At 17.4% G+C, this 21432-nt stretch overlaps 1 protein-coding gene and 2 long non-coding RNA genes across 7 annotated transcripts in view; 2 read left to right on the forward strand and 1 right to left on the reverse strand.

Annotated features, from left to right (window-relative positions):
• Window positions 1–15046, forward strand: part of LOC102656849 — a 41846-nt gene extending 26800 nt beyond the window's left edge. For all 4 annotated transcript variants that reach the window (XR_003305310.1, XR_003305312.1, XR_003305309.1 and 1 more), the window contains one exon: window positions 14904–15046. This is a non-coding gene — a long non-coding RNA (uncharacterized LOC102656849). The remainder of the gene's footprint in view (window positions 1–14903) is intronic.
• The window catches only part of LOC412787 (protein TAPT1 homolog), a 106979-nt gene continuing 90799 nt past the window's right edge, over window positions 5253–21432 (reverse strand). Inside the window, exon 8 of one of the 2 annotated variants that reach the window (XM_026442735.1) lies at window positions 5253–5379. In XM_026442735.1, the coding sequence (XP_026298520.1) occupies window positions 5309–5379 (71 nt within the window). In that variant the 3' untranslated portion in view covers window positions 5253–5308. The remainder of the gene's footprint in view (window positions 5380–21432) is intronic. The other variant, XM_026442736.1, reaches the window with a different exon arrangement.
• LOC113218985 overlaps window positions 19501–21432 on the forward strand; it is a 28483-nt gene continuing 26551 nt past the window's right edge. Inside the window, exon 1 of the long non-coding RNA XR_003305314.1 lies at window positions 19501–19915. This is a non-coding gene — a long non-coding RNA (uncharacterized LOC113218985). The remainder of the gene's footprint in view (window positions 19916–21432) is intronic.

Consider the following 21432-nt stretch of genomic DNA (forward strand, 5'->3'; position numbering starts at 1 on the left):
TAATATGATAATCCTAGTTCCTGATTTATCTCATTTTTTTCTATTAACTTATATCTTTGAATGCTGTTTAGATATAAGTTTAGATATAACATTTCATAAAAGAAAACATCATCTGAAGTAATCATATATTTCAATAGCATATCAAACTTTTATAGAGTCTTCTAATTAATGAGAAGCTAATCTTCCCTTTATTTGTCATTATATTAAAATAGATGCGGATAATACTCGATTTTTCTTATTTATTTTCTTATTTCTGATTATTATTTTTTTTCCTGTTAAAATTTATTATTCATCTCAATTTATCCAAATATTGGATCCATTTTTTAAGAAATATATTTGTGCATGCATCTCATACATTGATATCTCAACTCGATACATGCAAAGACAGTTGTTTATCATTAGTATTTTTTATTATTCATTGTTCACATGCATTAATAATTTATTTATAATATATCTATTTAGTTATTATATCTATTATATTATATATATATTATATATATTATATCTAATATATAATCAAATATATCTATTTGGTTATTATATTATTAATTATTAATTATACAATATAAAAAGAAGAAAAAAATTATATAAAACAAACGTCATTAAATATAATAGTAACTTTGCATAAAATGCAGAGAAATACTATTTTTTATCATTTCCAGTACCGAAGAAAAAATTGTCAAAATTAGACGTCTAAATGTTCTAACTTATATAAAGATTTATGTATGATTTTCTTTCAATGCTTTTGATTAGTAAAAAAATTGACCATCTATGGATTCCTGATTCCCCTGCTAATAGTGTTACAATATCTATGATTAGCAAAATTTCCAATATTTTGAACAATCTTAAGTCGTTCGCTTGGATCCTGTGTTTGCTCGTTAATTTGTTTATTTATCATTTTGTTCGTCATCATATTTGTATTATGTATTGCATTTAGATAAAAAAAAAGATAAATCTATATTTTTTCTCTGAATTGAAAGGCATGAAAGCATTTTTTTATTTTTGAATATTTATTTTATTTCTGATAAACATATTGCCGCTGTTTGATTTGCCAATACAAACTTAGTCTTTATAGAGAAACTTCAGTTCGTTTTTTTTTTTATTGCTTTCAAATATGTTCAAAAGTTTCTTAGAATTTTTATATTCTTGTTATCAAATATATTCAAAATACTTAAAATATTTTATTTTATTTTATTTTATTACAATTGTTATTAGAATTGTTTTTGTATATCTTTCCTTTTATTTTTTCTTATCATTTTTGACTTTAGAACTTTCCAGAATTTCTTCTTTTAATTTCTCCATTGTCTTTTGAAGGAGTTAATATCTTCTTTTTTCTTAATCATTTCCTCTTTTGCTAATTGATCGATTATTATTTTTTGAATTTATTTTTTTGATAGGAAATCATTACTTTCTAAATATCTTCTTTCATCGAGGATTGTTTTTCAATTAATTTGAAATTACTATCCAGTACTCGTTGTTTGAATGAATAGAATCTATTTATCTGTTTTATTCTTTTATTAAATAGAAATTTTTGTATTCAGTTTTTTGAAAAAAAAAATGTTCAAAAGAAATAATAATTTAAATAAAATAAATCTTATATCAAACTAAAGCTTTATAATTTATTTCTCTTTTAAATCGCTTCTTCGATTTTTTTCTTTCATTTACGATTGTTTTTATTTTTCATATTGAGAGTATTATTGAGATCTCATTGAATTTTAAAATTGTTATAAGCTATTATATTATAAACTATATCATATTTATAAAATGTTCTCTATTCCTCTATTTCTATTTTAGTAAATGATATTGGTATCTGTGTCATATATATATTTTATATCTTATATCATATATTATATATCTTATATCATATATCTTTTGATGCGCAATAAAATTCTATTCAATTTTAGTATAAAGAATTTTTTTTTCAGGAATTTTTCTGTCTTCTCTAAAATATAATTGACAAATATACTTTAGTTATTTTTCAACGATATAGATCCAGTTGATTTATCAATATGATTTGTTGATATCTATATAATTTGTTGTATATTTTTTGATGCATATCTCCATTCAATTTTGGCATGAAGATATTTTTTTTTATAAAAATAAAAATTTTTCGTTCTCTTTATTTTGATACATTTCAATTGGCTCTTGACATAGTAAATTCACTATTGACTCATAAAATATGTTTGTTTATCATAAATGGATAATGGATTAATCAGCCTCGGACTGAGATTTCTATATTCAAGATTTCTTTTTTACTTATGGCTGAATTAATGTAATATTGAAATTTTGTATATTATTTGCATTAATACATTTATTCTCTCTATTTAATTTAAAAATGATCTTTACTTAATTTTTTCACTATTTTTAATTAAAAACCTAACAAATGTATCACGTTGCATTAATTTGAGTCTAAACCAAATGCTACCGCCTTCTACTATTAAAAGTTCAATTTTTATAAAAGAAAAATATTTGAAATTTTTTTTGTCACATTATTCTCATTGTCACATTAGGCAGAAGCATGTCATGTGATATGTTATGATGCTTGGCATTGGTGGAACCTAATCACATGACGTATTTTTGTCAAAGATGAGATAATGTAACAATACGTGATATAGTACAATGTTGACTTTATTGAAAGTCTGATCACGTAATGTATTTTCATATAGCAATAGTAGTGGGAATAGTGTGACATTATGTTTATTATATATTTTATATTTTTCTCATATGAAAATTTATCAAAGAAGATATTTTTAATGATAGAGAAAGTAGGATACTATCTTCGTGTGGCAATTCTACAAACAGCCAAATAAAATCTTGAATAGTTTTTCTTCTGAGTTAATTTAAAAAATAATTATTTCATTCTCATTACTTTTAGGATAAAATTCATGAACAATTATATCATCTTAATAAACAATTAAAATAAAATTTTAATAAAAAAATTAATAAATGATGAAAATTAAACATTCATTATCCTCAGCATCATATATTATGTATAGTATTCTATTTAGAATAATCTAAAATATTTTGCACCTCTTAATCTAAAATTTCAATTATAATATTAGAAATTGAATATGAATGATTTATTATAACCTCAATGGCATTTGAGAACAAAAATTATATTTTGGATTTTCATAATTTTTTTATGATTTATAATCATTTAAATTGATTATTAGTAATTGTCATTATTGATAAACTATTTTTAATCAATAAATGTCTTTCTTTCAAAAATTTAACAATTCAACATTTTTTTATTTTTTCTTTATTGAAATTATTGCTGGATAAATTTTGAAGTAAATACAGAAGTTTGTATATTTTAAACAATGTATTTCAGTAAGAATAAATATTTTATTTTAATTATTTGTCTACAATCATTGCAAATGGATGCTAGTTTTTTAGATAGAATGGGTGATTTTTGTGTTCAATTTTGAGTGTAATTATATTTAGTTTTTTTAGTAATTATATTTATATTTATAATTATATTACATAGTAATATTTTGAATAGTTTGATCAAATCAATAGCTAGTGAAATTCACGTTTTTCATAATTTATTTAAGTCAATTATTATTATAACAATTTTTTTTCTTAAAGAAATGCGAATCTATTCCTTTTATTTTCTATTTTTTTTATTTTAGATATGATTTATTTTTTATTAATTTTTATAAAAAAAATATTAATACTATATTAAAATGTTATTATTATATATATTATATATTATTAAAATATTAAAATATTTATGAATAAATTTTAAAAATTTTGAAAAATTTGATTTTTATTTCTAAATTTTTTTTTATTTCGATTTATTATGTATTGCCAACTTAAAAAAAAAATTAAATATTTTATATTAGTCTAATCTTTCATTTGTTATGTTATAAATTTATTCCTAAATTTATAAATTTCCCTAAAAGAATATCAGAAATAAAAATTAAAAAATATACAATTAAAAAAAATTTTAGAATTTTGAAGTACAAAAATAATTTATGTTGGTCATTTTGCTACTTTCTCTTTATTCTTGTGTCCTCATAGATCATTTAATAAATAAAGAAACAAATGATTGTTATATTATTTATTCAATAAGTATATTTATTATATAATATTATTTTCATATTTTTTTGTATAAATTTTTATTGCAATTATACATTTATTTCATTGCTTTATTAACTTTTTTATACTGCTAAGCAAATGTTTTTTATCTTATTTAAGCGCAATATATTAGTTCTTATCTTTTTATTTTTATAAAATTTCATTCAATATCCTGTATTTTTATTTATTTTTGATTTATTATTACTGTTTTAAAAAAAATCATAAAAAAATTGAATTTCTAGTATCCCAAAAAATCATCTTTTTTAAGATTAATCGATTAATGATTAAGTCTTAAATTTTTTTTCTACTCGAAAAATTAATATGTTACTCCATAACAATAACAACTTTGCTGTTTTTATTTTAGTCCATCATGATGAATTAATCACATCTTATTATAAATCATTTGCAAAAATTTATTTGATCAAATAGTGTTTTTTAAATATCTTTTCTGTGAAATCGGTTTCTTTATGATTGCCGGTAAGCTTGAAATACGTCTTACCTTATGAAAATTTAATTTATTATAAATAATAAAATGGACAATATTAGTATATTATATTATAATTTACAATTTTTTTTGTGATTCACTCAAAATGAATGAAATTAAAAATTGGTTATTCTGCATGTACATATTATTTGTTTTTAACTACATAAGTGCTTTATAAAATTAAAAATAAAAATTTGAACGATTCTGCAATTTCTATTATATTATTTAAATATTTTGCTGTAAATTTCAGGTGATTTAATATATTCAGTCATAAAAAATCTTATAATAAAATTTTTTTTAAAATATATTTTTCGAAAGAAACTTTAATTAATCAACAAATAATAGAAGTTATATATAATGAACAAATTGATAATTAACCGTTTTATATTTATATCAATGATATAAGTTAATGATACTAAAAATATTAAATATTTATTTAGACATTATCTATAATAAAGATTTTGTTTCTTTACTTATTGATTGACCTTAATATTTAAATGATTTCATTGATAGTAATCATTGTTTTATTACAGTTGTATTATTTAAATAATTAAAAAGGAATCCTAAAAAATTTTTTAATTATTATTTCCAGGTTTACTAATTCATTTTAATTCATTTCTGAATAACATATATTTCAATATTAAAGAATGTTTTAAATACAACTTGGATGTAAATTATAATTAATACAATACATAAAATAAAAATCAAAATTTTTAATCGTATACTTCATCCATGAGAAATTGACTAGCCAAAGGAATGTAGATCTGGCTGGACTTCATGTCTTGTCATTATTGGCCGAATCACATCCATGTATTCTATAAGAAAGAAAACGTATCATGCCAAAACTGAATGAGATAAAATATTAATTTTACAACATTGACGTAAATAAAATATCAACTATTAATTAGGAACACAAATCATTTCAAAAGTAAATAAGAATTTAGTTAATATTACCATAAATTATTGTAATTATAACATTAACATAAAGAATTCACAATTCATTTTAATATTTTTTTTTCATATTAAAAATTTTTTGAAAAATTGAATTTTTTTTTTCCGATATTTTTTTTTTCTTATATTTTTATTTATATTTAAGAATATATTATTCATTTCTTCTTCTTCGGAAATGTCTTTTTCGTGATATTTCTTTAAAATATCTTCAACATGTTTATCCATGTATTTTTTCTACAGATGAGATATTAACAATCAATCCTTTAGTCAAATTTTACAAATGTTTTTTTCATTTTCAGTTTTATTGTGTTCAGAACATATATTGTGTTCCTCCTATAATTTTGATACATGAAATCCATGTAATTTCAAAATTTGATTTATTTTAAAGTATTTTCTTTTGGTTAATGTCATTCAAATTTTTACAATGTATTATCAATACATTTTTATTGATTTATAATTTGTTATATAATTTTTTGCATATGATATATATCATTTTTAATAAGTCAGTCTATTGCCTATTTGTTTGATATAGTTTGTTGGTGTTTTATTCACTTATACAATACAGAACATTATTACTGCTATCATTACTATTTTTATAGCTAAGGAATATTAGAAAATAACTTCTGTCATCATTTTTCAAAATTCGAAGAATATTTAGTTATAAATAGACAATCAATTGTGCTTTTTTGAAAATTAGAAATGCTTTAAAAATTATTTTACCATTTCTTATTAAATTATTTTTTTTACTAGTGCAAATAATTATTCAAAAAAAAAAAATATAATATATAATATAATATAATATTTTTATAATATTTCCTATTTTGATGACATTTTGATGACATTTTTCGATATAGACAATATTATTTAAATATTATTATTTATTCATTTAAGATTTAATATATGCTTACAATCAATATATACTTTTTTTTCTTTCATAATGCTTTCAAAAATTCTTCTTCTTTTGTTCTTTCAAGTTACTATGTTAGCTTTTTTAAGAGTATTATTATTTCTCTATTTGATTGGAAGAAATAAAGAAATGATGAAATATATAAGAGGAATTGTAAAATAAAAACTGAAATTAGAAAAAAAATACGAAAGAAATAAGAAAATTAGAGCGTACGTATCGTACGATATTTAGTATTTGATATTGAAATTTTTGCTTCTGTTTTAACCATGGATAGTATTATTTTAAAATTTAATAGAAAAAAAAAGTATCTGCATTTTTATTTAATATTTTTTAATTTTTTTGCTTTTATTTTAAATTTTTCATTAAAATAATTTTTTATTGCATTTTTTTTGTAAAAATTTAAATAAAATTCATTATTAAATATCTTGCAATTAATTATTTTATAAAAAAACCTATATTATTTATATAAAATAAGAATCTCATTATTCTTAATTGTATAAGAAGTATGTAAAATTATTTAAAATTGTATAATATTTATGAATAATGAATTATATTTCCGCATATTGTCAAAATTAAAACAGCTTGCTTTTTTTTATCATAAAATAAAATTCTTTAAAATAATTATAATTGTCTTGTTCTAACTAATAATTTATTTTCATATTATATATGAAACCAATATCATATAAATATTCTTTATTTTTACAGACAGAAATGGAACTATTACACATATTTTAACAATGTTGATCGCTAATTTCGTATGTGTAAAAAAATTAGAATTATAAAAAATTTATTATTTAATTATCAAAATAAACAAATATTTAATGAACTGGCAAAATCTTATTAAATGATAATTATTTTATAATAAATTTTATTATTTATTAAAACAAAAATCTTATTTTCTACTAAAAGAATGATAATTGCTTTTATTTATAAGAAGATAAATTCTGGAATATAAAGAATTCATGAAAATTGCATGCAGTTTTTTATGAAATAATGAATTGCTATAGATCGTAGCATAATTATTTTTCTTATAATTTCTAATATTGGTACATATGAAACAATGATCAGCATCACAAGAAGAGAAAAATAATTTTTATAATGTACTATAAGAAGTTGCTATGTTGTGAATTAATGTCATAAATATTTTTCATGACATTAAAAAATTTTTTAAGTATTTTTTCAATTTCGGTTTGATCATATATTATTATTATTATTTCTTATTTTTATTATTTTCAATTAATATTATTATTATATCATTTTAATATACAATTAGTATTATTATATATCACTTTGAAAATCTTACATATAAAATTGTATAAAATTATTTTAAAAAAATAGAGAAAATTAAAATTTTTTTTTCTTTTTAGTTATAGCAATTTATTTTTATTTTCAACTTTTGTTTATTCAACTTTTCTCAATTGTTCTTATATTTTATTCTATATATATATCTTCATTTTAAGAAGATTATGCTAGAACTTATTTTCTACAAAAATAATAACAAGTTATTTATAATTATATAATTAAAATAAATTACTGAAATCAATATTAAAACCGAATAAGAAATTGAAATATCGATATCTATGTAAAACATTATCTGTATAAAACATGCAAATGATATAAACGAATATATTTGTTTAGGGCTTCTCTCGTTTCCGTATGAAATTTTTAAATTAATACTAATGCACTTTTTTATACTAATAATCTGTAAATCAGTATTTTATGTATTTATCGAATTCAATATAAATTAACATATAATTTTATTTTTCTAACACAATCTTGAATTCAACAATTTGCTTCTTTTCTTCTTACTTATTACATATTCGGTTTTATTTTTTTTGTTTCTGATTTCTCTCAATATGATTATCTAATTTATTTCAATATACTACATTTAGCATATCTGCATCTTCTTTATTTTATTCCTTATTTATTTATTTTTTTTTTTTACATTCTGGAAAGGAAGAATTAAAAGTAACTAAGAATTCATTTATAATAAAAATAAATAAATAAATGAATAATTATTTAAATCAATTCTAAAAATGAAGAAATCAATATCTAATTCTGTCTGCATAAAATATTTATATTTTTTATTTGTATAAAACATATAAAACATATTTGTGATAAAAATTGATATTAACAAATATATTTGTTTAGGGCTTCTCTCGCTTCCACATGAAATTTTTATATGATATTAATGCATTTTTTTGTATTATAAATTAATGTATTTTTAATTTCACGATCAATATAAATAAATATACAATTTTGCTATAACACAAATTTGAATTCGTTTCTTTTTTTTTCAATTATTATATACTTTATCCAATATATATATCTTCTTCTTTATTTTAAAAAAAATTATGTTAGAAGAATTAAGAAATAATTTATTTTCTGCAAAAATATATAGTGACAAATTATTTATAATTAAAATAAATGAATAATAAATTGTTTAAGTCAATATTAAAATTGAGTAAGAAGTTGAAATATCAATATATATATATATTTTATATATATTTATATATATATATATATCAATTTTAATATATATATAATTTTAATATAATTTTAATATACAATTTTAATATATATATAAAACATTCATATTGCTTACTTATTATAAAACAAAATGCAAATGATATAAGTGAATATTTTTGTTTAGGGCTTCTTTCGCTTCCACATGAAATTTTTAAATTAATGCTAGTGCACTTTTTTGTATTAATAATTTGTGAATCAATATTTTATGTATTTATTGAATTCAATATAAATTAATATATAACTTTATTATTTTTTTAATATATATATAATCTTGAGTTCGCTTCTTTTTTTTTTATTTATAGGATACTTAATCTTACTCTGCTTTTTCTTATTTCTGACTTCTCTTAATTACTTCACTTTATCTGCTTCTTTTTTCTTATTTACTTTTCTTTCTTCATATTGAAAACGAGGATAAAAAAAAATAAGAACTTTTTTATAATAATAATAATATATGTATATATATATATTATTAAACATAAATGATTAATAATTGTTCAAATCAGTTTTAAATCGTAGAAGAAATCTAATCCTGAATCCATTATAAAACATGATCTAAAAAATATTAGCCAATATATTTGTTTAGGGTTTCTCTTGCTTTTACATGAAAATTTCAGATTGATACTGCATTTTTTTGTATCCATAATCTATCAATCAGTATTTTATATATTTGATCCAGGATCAATATAAATTAACATATAGTCCTATTATTTTGGCATAAATTTCAAATTTATTTTTATGAATATCGTAGTTATTATGATCAAAAAAATTATTTAAAAAAGCATTTTTTAAAATTAAAAAGTTATTAAACAATTTAGGAAAAATTATTAATAAAATTTTCAATTTGTTATATTTTAATTAACAATTAAAATAAATAAATATAATAATCGATTATTTAAATCAGTTTTAAATCGAAGAAAGAATAAATATCGATAATTTTATTTGTATAAAATATATATTGCTTACTTATACAAAACATATATAATATAATGGTATTAACAATTTGTTTGTTTAACAACTGCTTTCACTTCTATGTGCAATTATCAAATTGATACTAATGCATTTTTCTACCAATAATTCAGGAATTAATATTGTATTGATTGAATCCACGATTAATGTAAATCAATATACTTAATTTTGCTGATTTTCTAATACTATCTTAAATAGTAGTAAAAACGCTTCTTTTCTTCTCATTTATAAGATATTCTTACTTCGCTTTTTCTTATCTTTAGTTTCTCTCAATTAATCCAGTATACTTCATCAGATACTCCGATATACTACATATATCTGCATTTTCTTCCTTATCTTAAGAGGATTATTTTTGAACAAATAATATCTGGTTTCCTGGAAAAATAATTTTGATTTTTTATTTATTTTTCTTTGTAAAAAATATAGATAGAAAATAGATAGAAAAATATAGATAAAAATAAATTAGAATGAAATAAAAGTTTATTTATAATTAAAATAAATGATTGAATAATTGTTTAAATCAATTTCAAAGTATAGAAGAAAGCAAGATATCGATATTTAATTTTGTTTAAAATATCTATATTGTTCACTGATATAAAACATTTATGATGAAAATTGATATTTAAGCGAATATATTTGTTTAGGGCTTCTCTCGCTTCCACATAAAATTTTTAGATTGATATTAATGCATTTTTTTTGTACCCATAATGAATATGAATCAATATTTTATGAATATTTAAATATAATTATATTTAAATATTTATAATATTTTTAATATAACATATACAATCAGTATGAATTATACAGTTTTGTTACAAATTTTGATTTAAATTTGTTTTTATTAATATCATTGTTTCATACGACCTTGAATAATAATAAATAAAATTGTTTTGAAATTAATAATTTTTTAAAATTATTAAATAATTTGAGAAAAATTATTGATTAAATTCTTGACTTGACCAACATATCTATATTAATAAGAGTATGAAGCTCATAATTCATAAACAAATTTTAATTGAATTAATTTGTTACCATTTACTAAAACATTATAAATAATATACATAATATAGATGTTTTTGTAAAATCATTTTTATGATCATTAAAATCATTATATCTTTATTTATTATATCTTTATTTTAATAATAATAAAATACATGTTTCTAATATTTATTGTATTTTTAGTTTGATATCTTAATTAAAGATATTTTGTTTTAAATTTATTATATTTTTTTTAATTAATAATTTTGTTTTTATTCAAACTATTTTTTACAGGCAAAAGAAATTGTAATTGTTAAAAAAATCTATATTGGCATAAAAAATCAAATTTTATTGTTTTATTGAGATTAATTTTTTTTCTTTTCCCTAAATTATTAAAATTTTTTAATAAAAATTTGATAACTTTATAAAATTTATTAATATTTTATATTATATTATTGATAGCATTATTTTGTATGTACTATACTATATTGTATATATTATATGTATATACTATATTCATTATCATTGTATATTTTATTTTAATTTCAATTTTCAATTTGTAATTTTAAAGAATTGAATTAAATTTTATTATTTTATCAGCTTTCAAAATTATTCAAATTATTTTTTTTATTATAAATAATATATTTTTATTATAAACAACAATTGTTCTGAATAATATTTTTTTTTCAAATTAAAAATAGATTATAATAGAAAAAATTATGGAAATAGAATATTCTATATATATTTTTCCAATATCTAAAAATTATAAAATTTATTTTTAATTTAAAAATTTTTAAATTACAAATATTTTGAAAGATAAAAAATAATTAATATATATATATGTATGTATATATAAAATATATATATATACAATAAATTTGTAGATTTACAAAGGAAGTTGAATTTTGAAAAATATGCGTTGGAATTTGTTTCATTTACAAATTTTTATTTATATCAAATTTGTTGCAAATCATAGATTTACATTTTAATATTATTTTTAAAAAAATATCCTCATTTTCATATAAATGATATTATATGTGATATGTGATTATATGTATTTTATAATATGTATTTTACTTCGATAAAAATAAATATCGCTCGAAATACTTTTTTTATTTGTAATTCTTTTTTTTTTATCGACAATCTCTTTTTGTTGCCTAAATTTTTGTATAGCAAAAGGAAAGCTTATTATGTACATATATATTGTATACATATATGAACTATTTCATATTATATTTTATATATATATTAAAATATATATATATATTTTAGATATAATATATATATATATATATATATATATATATATTATTAATTTTTAATAATAGCAATTTTTTTTTTATATTTCAAGTTTTCAATATAATTGTAATTTCTTTGAAGATACTATTATATCATTTATTAATTCAGAAGTTAAGTGACTAATTCTAATTTTGATCGTAAATGATAATATTCTAATTTATTATGATATAATAGTATTATAATATAATTAATATATATATGATATATAATAATATAATATAATATAATATTGATAATAAAATTTAAATTTTTCAGTTTTTAAGATTTTTTAGATTTTCTCTGTTTTTAATTCAACGAAAAAATTTTTTTGAATATTTGCAGATATAACATTTTTGTAAGTCATTTTCAATTTTAGCTTTAATTGTGTCTTTTTGTTCTCTGCCATTAGCTCTTAAATGATATCTTAAGTTTTTCAACTTGATTCTTAACTTCTTATTTTTATAATCATAAAAACATTTATATAATATAAAACCACTTAATAAAAATTAATAATAAATTTATAATTTTCAATTTTATTATAATGAATATGTTTTCTATAATGTTGAAATTATTATAATAGCGTAAAATTTACATTTGCATATAATTTGTATATAATTTTTAATAAAATATATAGAAGAATAAGAATGCTTCAAAATCTTTAAAATAATTTCTTTTTCAAAGAAGATGCAAATTATTTTTGATATGAGATATTTATTATTAAGAAAATTTTATGAATTTGAAATTTTCTTATTTAATAATGATTTAGTGAAATTCATTGACAGTATTAATAATATAATAATATTTATAATATATTTATAATATAATATTTCTAATATTATATAATTATAAATATATTATATTTATAATATTATAATATTTATAATATAATATAATATTATATTTACAATATAATATTACAAGAGTATATTATTTATCAAGAAAATATTATTCGTTATACTTTCGAATTATATGTAAATAATTATCGAATTATATGTAAATAATTCTCGGATTTATTTTTTTATTCTTTATTATTATCTTTTTATTATTATTTTATTTTTCTGCTTTAATATTTTGCATTTTAAATTTTTAATATATATAGAATAAATAAGAAAATCTATGACTTCAAAATTACATTAGGTTATATTTTTCTTTTACTTGAATTTTTATCATTTTTTTTTTATCAAAATGATTTCAGTCTAATAGATTTCATATTTATAAATAAATATAAAAAAAAAAAAAAAAGAAGCAAAATAGAATAAAATAATAGAAATTTCAAGAATTTTATAATTTTAAAATTTTATAATTTAATTATATTTTTAGTTTAATTTTTTTTAATTTTATTATTAATGATTTAATTTAATCAAAATTAAGAAAAAAAATAACTAATTTTAAAATTAATTTAAACTAAAATTAATCTGCGTGTAATATATAATGTAAATATAATGTAAATATAATATATATGTAAATATATTTAAATAAATATTTATAATGAACAAATAGTTTATATCAATATTATGATTATTATATTAATGCAACATTTTATTAAACTCTTATATAAAAATATAACAATAGATATATAATAAATATGTAACATAAAATAATTTTTTCTCATGTATTTTTTCTACTTTTTCTATACAAATTTTATTATATAATTGTCCGTCAGGTATCTCTTAATTTTCGGTTGATAAAATAGATTTATTGTATCATCACATTGTATCATCAATTATTTCTTATATTTTATCGTACTATTTCACACTGTTGTGTTGGTAAATTTTTCGTCGTCAGTAAGAATAATTCATTAATAATTTATATTATAAATATACAAACATATCTAATGTTAATTGTAAAACTAGTACTAAAATGATACTATAAAAAAATATTAAAAATATAAGATTACACTATTTATTAATAATTTTTAATAATTATTAATAATAATTTTTTTGTAGCTAATAAAGATTCTCAATTAATAATTAAATAAAAATAATTAAATAAAAAATATTTCATATTACGAATATTAATATATCTAATGGTAGTAGTAAAAATAGTATTAAAATGATATTAAAAATAATAGTAATAAAAATATAATAAAATTGTTCCATTTGCTGCAATGATAAATTTTTTATAGCCATTTTACTTATCAATAATTCTTATTACGAATATTAATACGTCTACTGTTAATAGTAATAATAGAGTATAATACTAAAAAATAATAAAAAGTAATTTCATTGGCGAATAATATGAAAGAAGAAATTTTTTATTTAATTTAATTATTTTTAAGCTTATATAAAATTTAATATCATGTAATATGATTTATGTATCATGTAACTTAAAGTAAACTATATATGATAAAGCTGATATTTTATAATGAAATTAAAATTTTTGATGTATAAATTTTAATCTCAGACTGATGTTAATCTACATTGATATAAGAATCATGATTCACTATTACAACAATTAATGTTATTATTTATATAATTTTATATTTATATTAGTTATACAATTTATACTTTTAGTAAATTTTTATTTTTTATAAAATTTTAATGAGATTATTAGAGTTTCTTTGAATTTTTCATATTATTTTTCAAACATTTGATATAAATTCGAATATCTCCTAATTTTGTGAGCTTTAATTGAATTTTTTTTTTACTTTTTCATTTATTTTAATAAATAAAATTAATGAAATCTGAATTGATATTAAAGATTTTTTAAATGATTTCTTTCTTTTTTCAGATAATAAATCGTTATTAAGTTCATATATAAAATTTTCTATTGAAACTTTCGGATGTCAGCTGTGTCCAGGAGGAATTCTTAATATTTTGTTAATAACATTGTAATTATTTTCTTGAATTAAAAAAATGATATTGATAAGATCAGCATGTCTTTTTTTATATATATTAATTTATTATAGTGATCATTAATCCTAGTGCTGCCACTTATATTTTTAATTGATCAATTGATTTTATAAATATTTGAAACTATAACATTTGAAACTATCATTGTCTGCTAATCCCGCTAATCTCCTTTTTCGTTAAATCATTTTTGCAATGGATTTAAATTAAATTTGCTTTTTCTATGGTTTTCTATAGTTTATTTCTTATATATTTTTATGTTCGCGAAATATTCTAAGATGAGACTTCAATTGAATTCAATAAAAGAAAAAATGAAAATTGAATTTCATTATTGAAAATAATATATATATGTTTTAAAATTGTTAAAGACTGTTTGTATACATCTCTGATAATAAATACAGAATTCGGTTTCTTCAACGAGGATTTACTTATTTTTCTAACTCTCAAGTAGTCAGTCATCAGGTAGTAAAAATGTATCTTCTACGAAGTTTTATTATTTTCTTCTTTTACTTTAATTTAATTTAAAAAAAAGTTTGTGCTTATAGAAATCCTCTCTACAGTTATTTAGAAAGTTGTATTCCATTACGAGTAATTTTGCGATAAAACATATAAAAACTAATATCACTGTGTAAATCTAAAGAAAATTATATTTCTAGAAAGTATCGTACAAAGAGAATTGTACTGATGAATCAATTTATAATGCTTTTTCCAAAGTAAGATAATATTGTTTTTAAGATTATTGAAAATACTATTTCAAATCTCAAAATCTCTAAATATTCTACTTGTCTTTTTCTAAATACTTTTTTCACCATTGTTCTTTGGATCATCTTATCTTTATTACAATAGATAACTGGTAATAATAAAAGAAAGATTTGCTTGCAAGAAAATTTTCATTGAATAATCGCAAATTATGATCATTTAATAGTTGCGAATAACAAAGCTTATATTATTTCAATTATCTTAATAAATTTTTTTTTTTGATAATTTTTCTTTGTAATTCTTTTGATTACTGTTATTCTTTTCATAAAAAAATTTTTAGGAAAAGAAAATCTTTAGAAAAAAAATTTTTCTTTAACCCTCAATGAATATATGTTTCCTTTAATGTTTTTCGAATTTGATTTTTCTGATTATTAAATAAATTATGCTTGAGAGTTCAGCATAAGTAAAACAACGCTTATTAGGATGTGTAATTATTAATTTTATAAATTCTAATGCCTGTTTTTATAACGATTATTTTGCAATTTTATATTTTAATACATTGCAGGCAGGTTACGAAAATTTTTGCGTTTTCTGCGCTTTCTCATTATTGTATTGTATTGATAAAGTATTTATTAAAAAATAACTGGAAACATAATTGATCAGATAAAGTTAGTAATAAAATTATTTATAACGTATTATTTTGTAAGATTTAATTTCCAGGATTATAGATAAAAATTCAGGTAAGATAAATATTTAATATTTTTATATTGTATTAATATAATTTTAAATATTATTTTTTAATAAATACTGTTTTAAATTTTTTTTAAAAAACATATTAATAGTACGAATTAATTAATAATGGATATTTTATATAGGTTTTAACAACAGAATGGCTTTTCAAGTTCAAATTTTATCGAAATAAAGTACAAATATATAATATAATTATATAATATAATGAAAATAAGTATGTTAAAAATATATTTTTAATATTAAACGAATTTTTTTTAACAATCCTAGTAATTTTTTTTTTTTTTAATTGATATGAACTATTGAATTTCTTTTGAAATACGATCTGATACAAATCTGATTGATACAATTATTTATAATGCTGTATCAAATATTATCTTGAAAATTTCTGAATCTTCCATCATAAATGTAAAAGAACCATTGGAATCTTCATCGATTTATAATTCAACTAAAGCAAGACTATTAATAAATATATTTATACAATTTAAAATATTAAAAATAAAATGAATATTTTCTATAATTCTTAATCATTTATTATTTAATAATCAGAGATGTGTTATAAATCAAATATTTTTGAAAAGTAATATAGAAACAATATATAATGTTATAAAATTTTTAATTTAAAGAAATTTAACTTAAAAAAAATTTTTAACCTAAATATTTATCTGAAAAAATCGAATATCTCATTAACTAACAAATACACTACTTTATTTAACTATCATTAAAATAACTCAATTCATGCTTCCTTTCTACATTTTAAAAGAACTTGTAACGTCATATTATTCTCCAAAAGTCGTATATCTTTAGGAAAAGATATATCACGTGATTAAGCTTCCACCAATACCAAGTGTTATATTATATTACGTGACAAACTTCTGTTTAATCCTGGTATGTGGGGATAATGTGATGTCATGTATTTTTCTTTTGAAAATTCGTATTCAATATTTAAAGAAAAAAAAGATAATATTTAATTTGTTGTTATATTTACTCATCATGTTAATTAATTATAATTATTTACATTTTTAACTTAATTTTTTATCGCCTTGCAAAAAATGATTATTTTTCTTCACATCACATATTATTTAATATTTTATTGTTTTTTATTTTTTATTCTCTTTTATAAATTTAGACTATAGATTTTAATGCAAATACATATTTTTATAAAAAAAAGATAATGATATAAATAAAAGTTAAATTCATAATATTATTTTTATATTTCTAAAAATATTTTCTGAGCAAAAAAAAAAACTATAAATTATGATTCATAATTATATAGAATGTAAATAAAAATATATAATCAAAATTTTTTATATCTTTTATTTTATTATATTAAACTCTTAAAAGTTAAATTTGTCAATTTATATTTTGTTTTCGATTAATATATTTTATATAATTAAATAATAATAAAAATTATATATATAAATTTCACTAATTAATAACTAAAAATATGAAAAAAATTGTAATTTTTTATAATATATAGCTATAATATATCGGAAATTTAGTGTAATGATATTATTATTTTTATATATATTTTTAAATTTTATATCAGATATATATATATATAAATATCTATTCCATATATCTATTCCTAATATCTATTCTATATATAAATATCTATATGTAAGAATAAAAAATTATAAATTTCATAAACATATTTCATTTAAAATTGAGGATGTATATAATAACCTTTCTTAGATTGTATCTATAGAATATAACACTATTTCGGAAAAATTTGGAAAATTTTGTATATAATTAATATTTTTTATATATTTTTTCTAATTGCATATTTTTCTAATATGTTTTTAATATATTTAATATATATATATTAATTCGCATTTAATTGTCTCATATATATATATATCTTTTTGATTTATTAATCAAATCATATTTTTTGAGTTCTGATTTATAATATTTCTATAAAATTGTATTAGTATTTTTTTTTATTGTGTATGTATAATTTTGTATTTAAATAAAGTGTGTATAATTTTTATATAAAATGTGTATAATTTTCTATATTTTGTAATTTCTTTTTATTTTTTTTTGTGGATTTTATAATGCTGTTATTAAACAGATTTATAATAGTGCATCTATGAAGAATAATGTGTGCAGATATTTTTATTGTCTTTAATAATCCGATATATTTACAAACCATTTTTAATTCATATTGTTATTTATATGTTATACTGTAAAATAAATTTACAAAATTTATTATGTTTTGGATATCATTGTTATAAAATTAAAAATTAAAAGAAATACATACTTTTTTCAAAACATACATTATTTAAAAAAATATTTTATTATTTAATAATGATAATTTTGGTTGATAGTTGTTGCTTTGTTTTATTTTCATAAGACTAAATTTCTCCATCTTTCTCTTTTTACAATTGATATCTGAAATTAATAAATAATATTTTTATTAGATAAATTTTTAGATCGTTATCATTTATTTGTAATATCATTTTCATACATAAATATTATTATAAAATACGTATTTTAACAATTATGCAATAAATTAATTTTAATTTAATTTCAAATTTTAAAATCATTGAAAATTATTTATTTTATGAAAAAAAATGTTCTAAATTATATAGAATGAAAAATATACCTATGATATGTCTGTAAAATATATATAATATAAATATAATATATATATATATAATATAAATATAATATATATATATAATATAAATATAATATATATATAATATAAATATAATATATATATATAATATAAATATAATATATATATATAATATAAATATAATAACGATTCACATATTTTAATTATAAGAATTATTTCTTTATAATATTATTGGATATAATCATAGTTATTATGTCGGATTCTATAATAAATTTTTTAAAAGTTAATTAATATTTTTGAAAAATTATTGATAATCAAAATTTCAAAAATTTTTTATTAGGGATTTGTTAATTTCTATAATAATAATTCTATTATAAATATTATAATAATACATATGTAAAATAAATATAATTTATATTACAAATAAATAAATAAAAATTAAATATATTCATCATATAGCAATAAAAAGCAAATAAAAATTTAAATTATAAGGGTGATACGTTCATATAAATACATCCCTGCTTATGCTTGACATCGGCCAATAGCTGTGGCCATTGCCCCTCTCATGTACACAAGTGGTTTGCAATTGGTGATTCAATACAATGAATAGACTATATATATATAGATTGGATATTCTGATAATGTAGCTATAGAAAAATCGAGGTACAAAGGTCTTACCTAGATTATACCTAGAACTATACTATAGAAAATGATTAAATATGATCAGAGTTCAAACGTTGCCTTCATTCGTCCTTCAGTTCTCATATAATAAAGTGAAAAAGATGTTAAAATGCAAAATTTTAACAATAATTTTAACAAAATTAAATTAATTTCAAGTTTACAAAATTCTGATGCTGTTCCTGGAAGTAAGTAAAATATTTATTAATATTATTAGTAGCAAATTTGAGACAATTAATTATTATATTGTACAGCATCTAAACAAAAAAATTAGGCCGATTTTTAATTACAAATTATTAATTAACAATATATTTTATATACATATATTAATGATTTATATAATTATTATACATATCTTATAATTTTTTTACTATACTTCCTTTTCCTAATTAGCTACATAATTCTCCCATGATACGAATTCAATTAAAAATATCTGGAGTTCATTTAAAATATTTGTATATACATAAACAGTTATTTTCGCTGATTTAAAAGAAAAAATTCTATAATTTAATAAAGTATGTATACAAAATATGAAAAGAATATTGTAATCAAAGTAAAGAAATGAAATATAAATTATTAATATATATTTATGTATTTTAATAATTATTAAAAATAGTAATTAATAATTAATAAAAATTAATAAAATATAATAATTAAAATTATTAAAAATTATTATTAAATTCTCTTCAGATCATTAAATTTTACTAAAAATACAAAAAATGTTGAAAATTATAAATAATCTTAATTTATTAATTATACAATAATAAGATATATTATAAAAAATAAAAAATAAAATCCTATATAAATATTAAAAATATGCAATAAAAATTGTATATCTGAAAATTGAAATTTCTTCTAGTTAATATTTTTATTTTTCAATATTTATAAAAATTAATTTTTATTATTGAACAGCAGTTTCAAACATGTTTTTTTATGCATATAAATCATATGAAGATTAAATTTATCTTTTTACTGAATTTACTTTATTTTAATATGATTAATTATAAAAAGATATAAACATAAAAAAAATGGAGAATTAAAAATATCATAAAATAGTGTTTTAAATATGAAAACATATTTTTTATATTATGATAGATATTAAATATGCCGTATAAACAATCTTTTCGTTTTCTTTTGTTTGAATTCATTTAAGCAAATAATAAAATGAGAAAAAAAATTCTCACATCATCTTATAGATAGATTTTCGATCTCCTTTTTAATTCTCGAACAATCTGTTTTAAACTTATGTATAATTTTATGATTTCATTTACTTTTTGATAGTACATTTGATTGAAAAAAATTTATATTATGATCAAAGATTATTTGAATAGTGACATAAATAACACATTAAATATTTGAAAAAAAATCTCCAAACATTTTATATTTAGTTTTAGAAGTTATATTAAAAAAATTTTAAAAATATATAGTTTTTTTTAGAAGTTATATTAAAAAAATTTTAAAAATATCATTATTGATTATATAAGAGCATATAAAAAAGTTTTTGCAATTTTATATCAAAAATTTAAAATATTTCGGTAATAATATTATCAGAAATCATTTATACAATAATATATTGTTTACACATGTTGTTTAATTTATTGATGAATATAATAATAATTCTTCTCATAATATACAATTAGTATTTATAGAAATATATCATTTTTAGAGCAGGAGATAATATAGAAATTTTCAAAGTATAGAATAA

This window comes from Apis mellifera, linkage group LG9 (assembly GCF_003254395.2).
Source record: "Apis mellifera strain DH4 linkage group LG9, Amel_HAv3.1, whole genome shotgun sequence".
NCBI classification, from domain to species: Eukaryota; Metazoa; Arthropoda; class Insecta; order Hymenoptera; family Apidae; genus Apis; species Apis mellifera.